General features: G+C 41.1%; 1 protein-coding gene across 2 annotated transcripts in view; it reads left to right on the forward strand.

The window, feature by feature from the left end:
* Efcab3 (EF-hand calcium binding domain 3) overlaps positions 1-13081 on the forward strand; it is a 316604-nt gene that overhangs the window by 233787 nt on the left and 69736 nt on the right. For both annotated transcript variants that reach the window (XM_031352655.1, XM_031352656.1), the window contains exons 111-117: positions 713-817; positions 1302-1355; positions 1788-1892; positions 6212-6265; positions 8170-8274; positions 9273-9326; positions 9956-10060. In XM_031352655.1, coding sequence (XP_031208515.1) covers positions 713-817; positions 1302-1355; positions 1788-1892; positions 6212-6265; positions 8170-8274; positions 9273-9326; positions 9956-10060 — 582 coding nt within the window. The remainder of the gene's footprint in view (positions 1-712; positions 818-1301; positions 1356-1787; positions 1893-6211; positions 6266-8169; positions 8275-9272; positions 9327-9955; positions 10061-13081) is intronic.

A 13081-nucleotide genomic window follows, 5' to 3' on the forward strand; every position in this document is an offset into this window, starting at 1 on the left:
ACCTTCTGTACCACAAAGTAGACCTGTGTCCACGGATCTCTTTCCAAGTCATAACCAGCTTCCTGGGCCCATGCTGATTCTCAAAGTGGTCACTAACTCAGCCAGAGAGGCAAGGAAGGCCTTTAGGAACTGGGGAAGTAAATCTGCAGGGCCTTCAACTCTTACTGCCTCAAATAACCCACCCCTCTGAGTGTCTGGCATTTATCTTACACATGGTTGGCAGATCTGTCTCTTTTTTTGTTATTCTCTGGAGAATAACTGATAAGGGGCATAAAGCTTACTACAGTGGTTCTCCTTTTCCATTTGGCTGAATGGCCCACTGAGGGGGAGTTCTTTCACTACCCAGCTGTGTTGATTATTATCCACAGTTTATTTATTTTAATCTTAACATTCCCTGGCTTTACCTGGTTTCTGCTATCATTCCCTACTGTGCTCAATGTCTCTCCACACCCCCTTCTCTGCTCTCCTGCCCCTCCCTGGATATTCTAATCCATCATCTTTCTGGTCTTCATTCACTGCTTGCTTCTTTCACCGTTAAAGGAAATAATGCTTTGCTTTTAGCTCCTTCTTGTAATGCTCTGCAGCTAGATACGCCTCTCTGTGTCTTCAGCATTCTGCTGCTGTGCCTCTTACAATTGTTATTACCATTTCCTTAATGAGGAAGCATTATATATGAAAATGTCTGTTTATTATGTCTCTCATCTTTTTAAAGGTCCTCAAGTAAATGCCAATGATATACAACCATATCTGGAAAACGTAGGCATTGAATTAACAGACAGTGAAAGCCAACTGATTCAGAGCAAAGTTCCAGTCAATGGTAAGTACTTCAGACCTGATGGTTAGTTAGGGCGCTCCTGGGCATGGGCTGTATGTATAAGGTTATGTGAGCATAGCCATTTAACAGCTTGTTGAAAGTGAAATACAAACTTCAATTTTTACAAAAGTATGCTTTCCTCATTATTCAAATGTTAAATTGGGAGATAATACTTCTGGGGAGGCACTGATAATTATGTATAAACAATTTTAAATAACAATTTTAAAGCCACCTGTAACATACTTAAAGCTAAAGTCAGAAAAGATGATGAAAAGATTTATGGAAGAAAAAGGAGAACCTTAGAGGACAACAAAAGGAAAAACCTGTGCTTCAGTGCATTCAAGTTCTACTTGCAGTCTATCTGATAACCAGAAAAAGAATGATCAGCCTCAAGAGTCCCAGGAAACTCCTCGACATGACTAATAACATTGATAGCAGAACTTCTTGGCTTTTCACTTCTCTAATCAGTGTGACCTTTACCTTACAGATGACAACATGGTGTTTAAAAATATGTTGGCAGACTCGCTGCGGACTCTCAGGAGTGAGTGAGAAGTGCTCTGAGAGAAGGAAGCTCCAGCACCCCCTCTTTCTCTGCTTACTCATGGCATTATCGTATTCCGTAGTGCAGGCACCAGAATACGTATCAACATCTGCCATAATTACCCATCTGTCTGTAGCAATTTTAACTCTTCCTATGTGGGTAAGAAAGTGTTGGCTAAGTTGTCAACCGCTGTGAGAGTAAGTCTTGCCTACTCTTCTGAGTAGACAACAGTTGTGACAACGCTCTCTAGAGGTCGGATAGAGAACAGCTTTCCCTCTTCTGAATTCCCAACCAATTCAGTTTACTTCACTTCAAGAGCTTTACGGTGCTGTCACTTTTCATCTCCTGCTTATATGGATTGATGGACATAGGGTATCATATTTTTTTCCTGTTGACATAAAACCAAGTTTCTTCTCTTCTCTCTTTCTTAAGGTGGAAAAGTTGATGTTGATAATATTTATGAAACTACTCAATTCCTGGGATATCCTGTTGAGGAAGAGGAAGTATATGAATTAACTGACAAGCTGCCAGTTGATTGTGAGTATTTCAAGCACGCAGTGCTCTACGAAAAAGAATTTTAGTTACTTTATGGGCATCCCTAGGTAGGTAGTGGGCTGCATAAAAATGAAGCTAAATGCCCCCTTCCCAGCTGTCAGAAACTCACAGAAGCATATAAATGCAAGCTTTGTACTTTCTCTGAGAAGTGCATGGCCACAGAAGTAGCTGCCGGTGCTCTGGGTGAAGAGTAGAAGGGCTGTTCATCCCTGGGAATGATAAACAGGGTTTCTCTGTATAGCAAATGTCTTGACTCCTGGCAGAGTGCATCCGCTATTCGATAAGAGCATTCTTGTAATAGACCAAGGAGAACTGGAAGAAAGACCAAGTCTGTTAATGGTGGATGTCAATTTGAGTGTTCTCAACTTGGTTATTGTGTTAAAAAAAATAGTCCTAGACTAACAACTACTGTATTTTGGCAGTGGAGCACAAAAGAGCTAGAAGAATTCAAAAGCTTCTGAATCTCAATCTCTCTTTAAAAAATGCCCTTTAAGAAGGCCCTTAAACAAAGGCATAAAGTCCAGAAACGAAGTGCCCCGGAGTCAGCATCTTGTTACTCTAGTGTCCTGCAACACAAAAGCTAATGCAAGGCTCTGAAAACTACACATTAAGAAAAGCAAGGAGGAGGTTTCAGAGTATAGTAAGCTTTTGGCCAAGAGAAGGAAGGAAGCCAAAGAAAAATGCCAGGAACAGAGAGCCAGAAGACATACATAGACTGCCTTCACTGAGAAATTCTACAGCTGAGTCCAGTTAAAAGTACGTGCTTAATAGTAACAAATACGTGGTCAGAACTTTAAAAGAACCATTTTTACTTCTCCATGGAGACACTTTAAGTATGTTTATTGATTTCATAGAAAAATTCAGAAGCACATAAGAGACCCAGACCTAAAGAACAGGAAAATACTGTCTCTTGGGGTTAATTTGATATAGATCATATACCATTAATTGCCACCATTGCTTCTACCAGAGTTTCTGTGCCAGAGAGCATCACAAAAAGATCATAATCAGTGTTGGGATCAAGTAAAAAGCTCCTTAAAGGGAGCATTGGAAGGCTGGCAAGACGGTTTGTTGGCAGCCTTGTTGCCAAGACTGAAGACCTGAGTTTGATCCCCAGGACACTCGTGGTAGAAGGAGAGCATAGACTTCCTGAAGCTCCACTGACCTCTAAGCCTGTGCTATTGTGTTCACACTGCCTTTCCCACAATATGCAGAACAGATAGATAGATAGATAGATAGATAGATAGATAGATAGATAGATGAATAGGTAGGTAGGTAGATAGACAGATGGGTGGATGGGTGGATGGATGGATAGGTAGGTAAATAGACAGATGGGTAGGTGGGTGGGTAGGTGTGTGGATGGATGGATAGGTAGATAGACAGACAGACAGACAGATGATTGATAGATAGACAGACAGATAGATAGATAGATAGATAGATAGATAGATAGATAGATAGATAGATAGATGAATAGGTAGGTAGGTAGATAGACAGATGGGTGGATGGGTGGATGGATGGATAGGTAGGTAGATAGACAGACAGACAGATAGATGATAGATACATAGATAGATAGATAGATGGATGGATGGATGGATGGATGGATGGATAGGTAGGTAGATAGATGTGTGGGTGGATGGATGGATAAGTAGGTAAATAGACAGATGGGTGGGTACGTGTATGGATGGATGGATGGATAGGTAGATAGACAGACAGACAATAGATAGATAGATAGAGAGAGAGATGACTGATAGAGAAGAGAAAGATGACAGATAGATAGATAGATAGATAGATAGATAGATAGATAGATAGATAGATAGATAGATATGACTGATAGAGAGAAAGATGATAGATAGATAGATAGATAGATAGATAGATAGATAGATATGACTGATAGAAGAGAGAAAGATGATAGATAGATAGATAGATGGATGGATGGATGGATGGATGGATAGATGGATGGATGGGTGGGTGGGTAGGTAGGTAGGTAGGTAGGTAGATAGACAGATGGGTGGGTGGGTGGGCGGATGGATGGATAGGTAGGTAAATAGACGGGTGGGTAGGTGTGTGGATGGATGGATAAGTAGATAGATAGACAGACGGACAGACAGACAGGTGATAGATAGGTAGATAGATATATATGACCGATAGAGGAGAGAAAGATGACAGACAGACAGACAGACAGACAGACAGATAGATAGATGTGGGTAGATGGATGGATAAGATAGGTAGGTACATAGATAAATATAGATGGCTGATTTTTTTTTTTCACTTACACTGTGACTGAAACCACAGCCTAGGACTTGACTGCCTTTATTTTATGCTTAAAATACATTTATATAACAGGGAAATATGGGCATATTAGGTGAAAAGTAGACTTTGCCAAAACAAATACTTGAAATCCTAGCCAGCGTTTGAAATCCTAGCCAGAGTTAAGACCAACAGGAAAAGGGCCAACTAATGTCTGAAGGAAATACCTACAAGAATTCTGATTAAAGTCTAAGTGAGTGGTGTCTCATTAGCTTCAAAGTTTCTGTGTAAAGTGATGTTCAAAACACCTGGCATCCATAGTTGTCAGGTGTGTTTCCATGCATGGTGGGTGAGTCTGAAGATGTGTTCTCCATGCCTGTGATGTAGATGCAGCTTCTACTGGAACTCAGTGGAGAACTTGAGAGACACCAACCAAGTCAGCTCGCTGGATTTCACCTCCACGGCTGAGGACTTGTGTATTGGGTTTGCCTTGTGCACCAGTTCCTTCCAGAACCTGGCTAGCTCCTCCCGCTGCTGTTCCTCTTCCTGCTGTCTGACTTCCTCCAACTGCTGTAGTTTCCAGGCCCCCCTTTCAGCCATTTTCTTCTCCAGCTCCTGCCGCTCCTTGGCTCTCTTCTCCGTGGCCAGCTGAGAAGGTTCCTGAATTAGACAACCAGAAGGGTTCTTAGCAACTGATTTTTTTCTCTTCCTTGGGAACAAAGGACTCTTGGGAGATGATAATGTTTGGATGAGCCTTGAAGCAAGCTGCTTCCTTCTGCTGTTTCTGTTCTTCCTCCAGCTGGTGCTTCCATATCTCAGCCTTGTGGCCACCTCTCTTGTCTGTCTCCAGGGAGAAAGGCTCAGCTTGAATCACATTCTTTACCTTTTTCTCTGGCAGGTTAATGGTGTCAAAATGGGGCACAGCAAATGCCTTGAACTTGGGTGCCTCCCCTTTCTGCATTTCTTTTATTTTTTTTCTCCTTCTGCAAGGGGCGTTCTTTGTCCCGGGTATCAAAGGAGAAAGGGCACACCTCCATATTTCGTGCTTCTGGGATGTGGGGCTTATAAGGCATCCCATAATGTGGCACAGGTTGAGCTTTTGTCACTCTTGGTCGTACCTCTTCCATGTCTTCTTTGATGGGCACTTGGATCCTGTTCTTCAATGCAAAAACTTATGTGCCTTATGGACAGTGGCTGGAATTACCTTCTTTTCAGGAACACCTACAACATCTTTCAAGATCTTAGTAGGGCAAGGTCTAGAATAAAATTCAAACTGTTCATCTTCTGTTTTTTTCTTTGACTCTCACTCATGAATTCATTTCTCAATTTCCAAATCAAAACCAACAGGCTGAGTAGGAGGTTTAACAGATTTGGGCAAGATGGGGCCACTTTCAAAAATTCTGCCTTCAAATTCCCATGCTTTGCATTTATATTTGTTAAAATACTTTCTTAATTAAGAGGAACTACTTTTCTGTGCTTCAGTAAAGTACTCTCTGCTGGGCATGAAACTGTTTGTAACCAAGTGGCTGCTGTGTATGTGTATGTGTATGCACCTTGTACATCCTGGTACCTAAAGACCCCAGAAGAGGAACTGAGATTCCTTGGAACTGGAGTTAAAAATGTTTAGGGCATTAGTTCCTGCCACCATGGGAGCAGATATTTTGTTGGCTGTTGTATCCTCGGCACTGAATAAGGACCTTGGATATAGTAGACATCATACTTGATGCTTTAAAAACTACCCCACTTTGTCCTCACTAATGAGTAAGGAACGGAAGTGAAGAAACATGATTGAGTGTAATGCACATGTTTATCATGTTTACATTCCTTTGCTTTCCTCAACTTTATGCTCATAGATTAAAATTTGCTTATGGGTTAAAAATAAAATGTCTGGTTAGAGATAATTCTAGGCCATTGTTAAATCTTTAAACTTTAATTTTCTTCAAAGGCCATATTTCCAAGTACAATCCCTAAAGGATTAGAGTTTCAATGTACATATTTTGAGAGACTGTTCTTCAACCCACAGCAAGACAGTATCTAAGAGCCATCTTGCATTTCAGGTAACAGGAAACTCAAGCTGGATTCGCTTCTGCGAGAATTAGATTCATATTTAGGTGAGGAGAAAGGATGGGGAAACAATGTGAAAATGATCTCTTGCATGGTGTGATGCACATGCCTACAATACCAGGGCTCAGGAAGGAGGATTCTTGTGGTTTTGAGACCAATCTAGGCTGGGTAGTGAAATACTGTTTCAAAAACATAGTCCAGAGCCCACCCTAGGGCATGAGAGCAGGAGAGTTGGCCCTGCTCCTTGCTGGTGCTAGAGAGCTTGTCCTGGTAGTGTGGGTAGGGAGAGCTAGCAGGCTGACCAACTCAGCTACCACCCAGGCCTAAATTCAGGGCTTTGAGTTGGTCCACTCCAACACTTTTTTGGTTTTGGTTTTTGGTTTTTCAAAACAGGTTTTCTCTGTGTAGCCCTGGCTGTCCTGGAACTCACTCTGTAGACCAGGCTGGCCTCGAACTCAGAAATCCACCTGCCTCTGCGTCCCAAGTTCTGAGATTAAAGGCATGCACCACCACTGCCCGGCTGTTTTTGGTTTTTATTTTCTTTTAGAGGAGGTAGCCAGAGTGGATATGAAGGGACAGGAAGATGAATGAGATTGGGGTGCATGGTGTGAAATTCACAATGAATCAATTTTAAAAATTTAAATATTGGGGCAGCAAGCTGGTTCATCAAGTAAAGGCACTGCCACACAAACCTGACAACAATGAAGCCACAGTGGAAAGAGAGAATTACCTCCACAAAGTTGTCTTCTAACCTCCACGCCCATGCCATGGCATGTGTGGGTGCGAATGCAGTAATAGCTAATAAATAAACTGATTTTAAAATGGATCTTTTAATATATAAAACGAGTTGGTTTGTTTTTGTTTTTCAAGACAGGGTTTATCCCCCCTGGCTGTCCTGGAACTCATTTTGTAGAGCAGTCTGGCCTCAAACTCATAGAGATCCACCTGCCTCTGTCTCCCTAATGCTGGGACTAAAGGCCATCACATCTAGCCTGTATCTTATTTTAAAGCCAACAGAGAAACTCCTCAACAGCAAGCCCATGTTCTTTGAACTTTCCCAGTAACACAATTTTTCTTTATTTGTTTTTGGGTGTATTTTATTTTGTTTGTTTAAGGAAAACAAACTTTTTTTTAGACTTTTTGTTTCTTTAGACAGTCTTGCTGGAGCCTAAGCTGCCTTAAAATCACTACACAGCACAGGCTGATCTCAAACTCACAGCAGGTCTCCTCCCTGGGCCTCCTATATGCTGGGATTAGAGGTGTAAGCCACCACACCTGGCTAGCCACATGCTTTCTTTTGCTACTGTTTTTATAACAAAATGACATTACAGATTTACACTTATGATATCTGTGAACGAGAGAATAATTCAAGCACAAAAATAAGGATAAATATCAGGTACGAGCAGAATGACTGCCACCAGCTCATTTAGAGGTGTTTGCAGAATACCAGCTTCTGTTGCGCTTGTTTCCTGTTACTCAAGCCGAAGAGCTCCTTTGACCAGAAAGAAGGAACATTCCTGTCATTCTCCTGAAGCACTTAAGTGTTTTTGTTGTTGGATTTTTTTAAAAATATTTTTGAGATTTATTTTTATATGACACATAGGGGTGTTTTGCCTGCACTCATGTCTAGGTATCATGTATATGTGCGGTGTGTGTGTGTGTGCTTGCACACTCGTGCAAGAGAGTGCATGTGCATGTACAGTGCCAGTGGAGGCCAGAAGAGGCCATTGGATCCCTTGGAACTGGAAGATTGTGAACCACCATGTGGGTGCTTGGGATTAAACATGGATCAGCTAACAGAGCAACCGGTGCTCTTAACTGCAAGCCACCTCTCCAGCCCCTTTGTCATTATTTCTTAAATTTTATATTTTAAGATGCTATCTAGACATTGTGGTTTTGTTATTACTTACACTTGTAATTTAACAATTTTCCTGTCATTCTCTTTTCCTAGGGGAAGAAATTGACCATAATGACTTCAGCAATGTCCTTAAAAGCATTGGGTTAAGACTCCACCTAAAAGACAGCAATTTATTAATGAAATCTGTGCCACTTGATGGTAAGTGCTAGCTCAGCAAGTATTTCATTTACCAATGAGCTATTTCCTGACCTGGTCAAAACTGTCCTTATGTCCCAGTGTCACAAAAGTGAATAAAACAAAGTCTACAATATATAGTTTAGGTATAACAGTGGGGATTAAACAGAATAATGAATATGAAGATAAGAGTTTTAAGCATAAAATAGTAATATAAATTTTGATGTTATTTATTTTGATAAATAAGCATTTGATTATGGCTATTAAATATTTTGTTTTATTGTTAGCATGTACTTTTATCTAAAATATGAGGTTTCATCATACATATGAACGTACATTCAATGTACTTTGACTATGCTAAACCCTCTCTTCATCTTCTGTTGTCCTCCACAGTGCCCCACCCTGCAACAAATAGGATTCTTTATTTACATGTCCTTCTTTTAGATTCTGCATATGAGAGCAGGAAGTATTGATCAATGGTAGAGTTTTTGCCTCATGTAGCCAAGGACCTAGGTTTGATCCCTGCAACACACACAATTCTGCAAATGAGAAAACAAACAAACAAACAAACATAGTATTTGTCCTTACCAATATGGCTCATTTGTCACTTAGTATTATGATATGCAGTTCTGTCCATTTTGTGCAAATGACTAGAATTCAAGATTTTGGTCTTCTTTATGGCTAAATAATATAAACATTTTTGTCTCTCTCCACATCTGCTGACCAGCACCTAAGCTAACTCCAATGTTGAGTAATAGGAACGGGGCCACAACAAACATAGGTGTTTAGGCATCCCTGTTGTATGCTAAGAGCAGGAGAAAGGGAGGGAGCAACACCCATCTGTCCACCATTTTTCAAGAAAGTAGATTGACTATCTTAAGAAATTTCTCCTATTCCAATTTTTATCTTGGGATATGAATAGAAAAAAATATAAAGAAAATCCTTAGAGCTGCTTCCTGAGGCTCCAGACTTTGAGCTGTGTCGCAGGTGTAGCGCTGCAGCTGGTGTGACTTGCTTTACAGCTTCTGGGAAGGTGTACAAGAACAAGTTGATGGATATCATCAAGAGTCTCCAGGGTGAGTTAGAAACTGGGAAAACTGGATTCCATGTTTTGCTTTTCACATTTTGGGCAACGACAACTCTATCTTGTTTTGTTTCTTAAGTTTCTTGGTCATTTGCTGCTTTAAACACAACCTGGGAAAACATGATTTTTTCAGTGTGGTCACAACATTTCAAGTCTATTTTTATGAGAGTTATAAGTCTGAGTAGTCTCTGGATAAAACTCAGAAGACTTACCCAGATGTCTTGGCAGAGCAGTAGTTAGGAGGCCATGGGTGGAACGAGGCAGAGGGAACCAGTTCTGGTTCAGAGTCCTAGGACACTGCTTTCCTCAACATCATTCCTTTTTTTTTAAAGAATTATTATTATTATTATTTTAAAGATTTATTTATTTTATGTATATGAATACACTGTAGCTGTCTTTAGACACCCAGAAGAGGGCATTGGATCCCATTACAGATGGTTGTGAGCCCTCATGTGGTTGCTAGGAATTGAACTCAGGACCTCTGGAAGAGCAGCCAGTGCTCTTAACCACTGAGCCATCTCTCTAACCCAACGTTATTCCTTTTATTGCTCACATTTTAGTTAATACATGGGCATGACTCGCATTTTTAATTACTTTTCTCTTTCTCTTGCTTTTCCTAAGGAGTTCACATTGATCTGAAAAAAATAAAGGCTTTAATGGAAAACATGGGTTATGATCTTGATTCAAGTGAATACGAAGACTTCATGAGTTACATGCCCACTAATAGTAAGTTGCTCCTAACTCTGGATTTATATATGAGAATTTCAGAGAGCAAATTTGGATTTTCACAAAAGTATTTAAGAAAAAAACTAAAAGAAAGTCTCATCCTCAAGGCTAGAGAAACGGCCAGCCTATTAAGGATATTCTTGATTCTCTTAGCACACTCCTGTTCATAGCAGCTATCATGGGCAGCTAACTACCACCTCTTACTCCCACTTCAGAGCATCTCCTCTGGCCTCCAGAGACACTTGCACTCATACACGTGCACACACACACGTACACACACACACACCTGCACTCATGTTCATGAGCACACATACACACCCACAAAAATTATAATAAAAGCAAATCTTTTTTCTTTTAAGCTTAGGGGCTAGAGAGATGACTTACTGATTAAAAGAATGTACTTCTCTGGTAGAGGACCTCAGCTCAGTTCCCAGCATCCATCTGGCAGTTCACAACAGTGTGTAACTCTATTTCCAGGGGATATGATGCCCTCTTCTGGATTCTGCAGGCCTATGCTGTGCATGCACACATGCAGGCAGAACACTCATATACAAATAAAAACATTTTAAAAGTTAAATTTAATTCTCAGTGCCACAGACTGGGTTTGCTCTGTAAACCCTTCTGAAGCTCTTTGTCTTGAGGCTTAATGGACATTGCTGTGCTTTGGTATTTTTATGAGGTGTCCCAATTTGCTCAATTCTTACAAATGCTCTCTCTTGAATGTTCTGCTGCTGACTGCCGCACTCTGTACCTCTCTCTCTCTGTCTCCGTCTCTGTCTCTCTGTCTCTCTCTGTCTCTGTCTCTCTGTCTCTCTCCTGTCTCTCTGTCTCTGTCTCTGTCTCTGTCTCTCTGTCTCTCTCTGTCTCTCTGTCTCTCTCTCTGTCTCTCTGTCTCTGTCTCTCTCTCTCTCTCTCCCTCTCTCTTTCTCTTTCTGTCTCACTCTTGCTAATTCCTAGGAGTGGCTGGCTCAGCTGCCATATGAAAATGAGGATTCTACTTGACCTTGCCCTGGGATAAGTCTCCCATTCTGTAAGCTTCAATGCCCTACCCACACATGCCGAAGGCAATTAGTCTAGATGGGTAACATTCTTTACGAAATTCCAAACCAGGGTTTGGCTAAGATGTTGGAACATTGGTAAAGGTCAGAGAGCAATGTCCAATTTTGTCTAGCTATTAGTAAATCATATCTTGGTGGGCACCTAGCACACGAGTTCGCAAGGACATATCTGGGCTATCTCTGAGTTAGGGAATGCCACGAATGAACTCCAAGGGACTGTCTTCCTTTGAAGCCTTTGTCACCTCTGTTCTGTGGCCAAGTTTTTGGGCTTGTCACAAGACTTCATCGGAGTGGGCGTGGCACTCAAGATCTTATTGCCTCATGCAGCAAGATTATTGAATGCCAATCTATGTATTAGGGATATAACAACACAGATTGTCTAGTCTCTACTCCATAGACTAATAATAAGGAAGCCTAGAGATCAAGATATCATCATAATGCTATGTAGTTGTAGTATAACACTAAAAAATGCCTTCATTGAAATTCTGGAAAAAAAAAAAACCAAAACCTATGTTTGCCAGAAAAAGGATCAGAAAAAGCTTTCAGATATGCCAGAAACTCTCTACTAATAAAGATGTTACAGTTGAGGGGGAAAAAAAGTTTATACTGAAGTATACATGCAACAAAATCATAGAACGTTAGGAAAAGAGCTAGAATTTATGCTTGAACTTTTGAAGTGCCCAGAGTGGGAAGGATGCACAGGCAGGTTGCAGAAGGGCCTTAAGCCAGGTGCTAAAGTCCAGTCTCCTTCACCAGGAGTCAAATTTGGTAATGTTGGCCTGCGTGTCCATTTCATCTAAATTGTCTGAGTATCAGCATGAAGTCATTTGTTGTATTCCTGTATAGTCTTTTTCATTTCTATAGCTGGTGATGATGGTGTGTCTTCTGGAAAATCTGGTCACAAAGGGCATACTCTTTCATAGCTTGTTTTCCAGCTGTCTAGAAATGATAGTGAAATGCTGTAACTATTTTAGTTCTAAAAAATAGCAGTACTTTTCCTGAGGCATGCTTGATCCCATAAGAGACCTTTGTCTATCTTGCCAGTAGCCACCTGCTGGACTGAATGAGTATAGGAAGACAAATAAGACATCATCCCCAGAAGCAAAGAAGGGAAGAAGGGAAGGGAAAGAGACTTATTTCTGCAAGGCACTAGCACTGTGCTGTCTATATAGTGTAGCAGCCCTGTTTAGCAGGGGGTCTTGAAACCCCAGGACTTGGGAGTTGGAAGTACCACCATAAGTTTGAGGCCAACTAAATAGAGTTACAGACAGATGTAGACTCTACATAGAAAGAAACTCTCATATTTTTTAATAACTTAGTTAAAGTAAATCAAATAACAGTACCGTATTAAAGCTGGGCATACTGGCACGAGTCCATAACCCCAGCTCTCAGGAGACAAAGGCAGGAGGACCAGAAGTTCAAGGTCATCCTCAATTTACAGAGAATTCCAGGTCAGCTTATGATAAATGATACTGTGTCTCAATGAATAAGCACTTATTATTAAAGTTCTACTGAATTTGTCAAATATGCCATCTCTACTGGCTGATTTTGTGTGTCAACTTGACACAGGCTGGAGTTATCACAGAGAAGGGAGCTTCAGTTGGGGAAGTGCCTCCATGAGATCCAGCTGTGGGGCATTTTCTCAATTAGTGATCAAGGGGGGAGGGCCCCTTGTGGGTGGTGCCATCCCTGAGCTAGAAGTCTTGGGTTCTATAAGAGAGCAGGCTGAGCAAGCCAGGGGAAGCAAGCCAGTCAGGAACATCACTCCATGGCCTCTGCATCAGCTCCTGCTTCCTGACCTGCTTGAGTTCCAGTCCTGACTTCCTCTGGTGATGAACAGAAATGTGGAAGTAAGCTGAATAAACCCTTTCCTCCCCAACTTGCTTCTTGGTCATGATGTTTGTGCAGGAATAGAAACCGTGACTAAGATACCATCCATATTGAATGTGGCTAGTAAAAGAAT

Source organism: Mastomys coucha, unplaced genomic scaffold (assembly GCF_008632895.1).
Source record: "Mastomys coucha isolate ucsf_1 unplaced genomic scaffold, UCSF_Mcou_1 pScaffold5, whole genome shotgun sequence".
NCBI classification, from domain to species: Eukaryota; Metazoa; Chordata; class Mammalia; order Rodentia; family Muridae; genus Mastomys; species Mastomys coucha.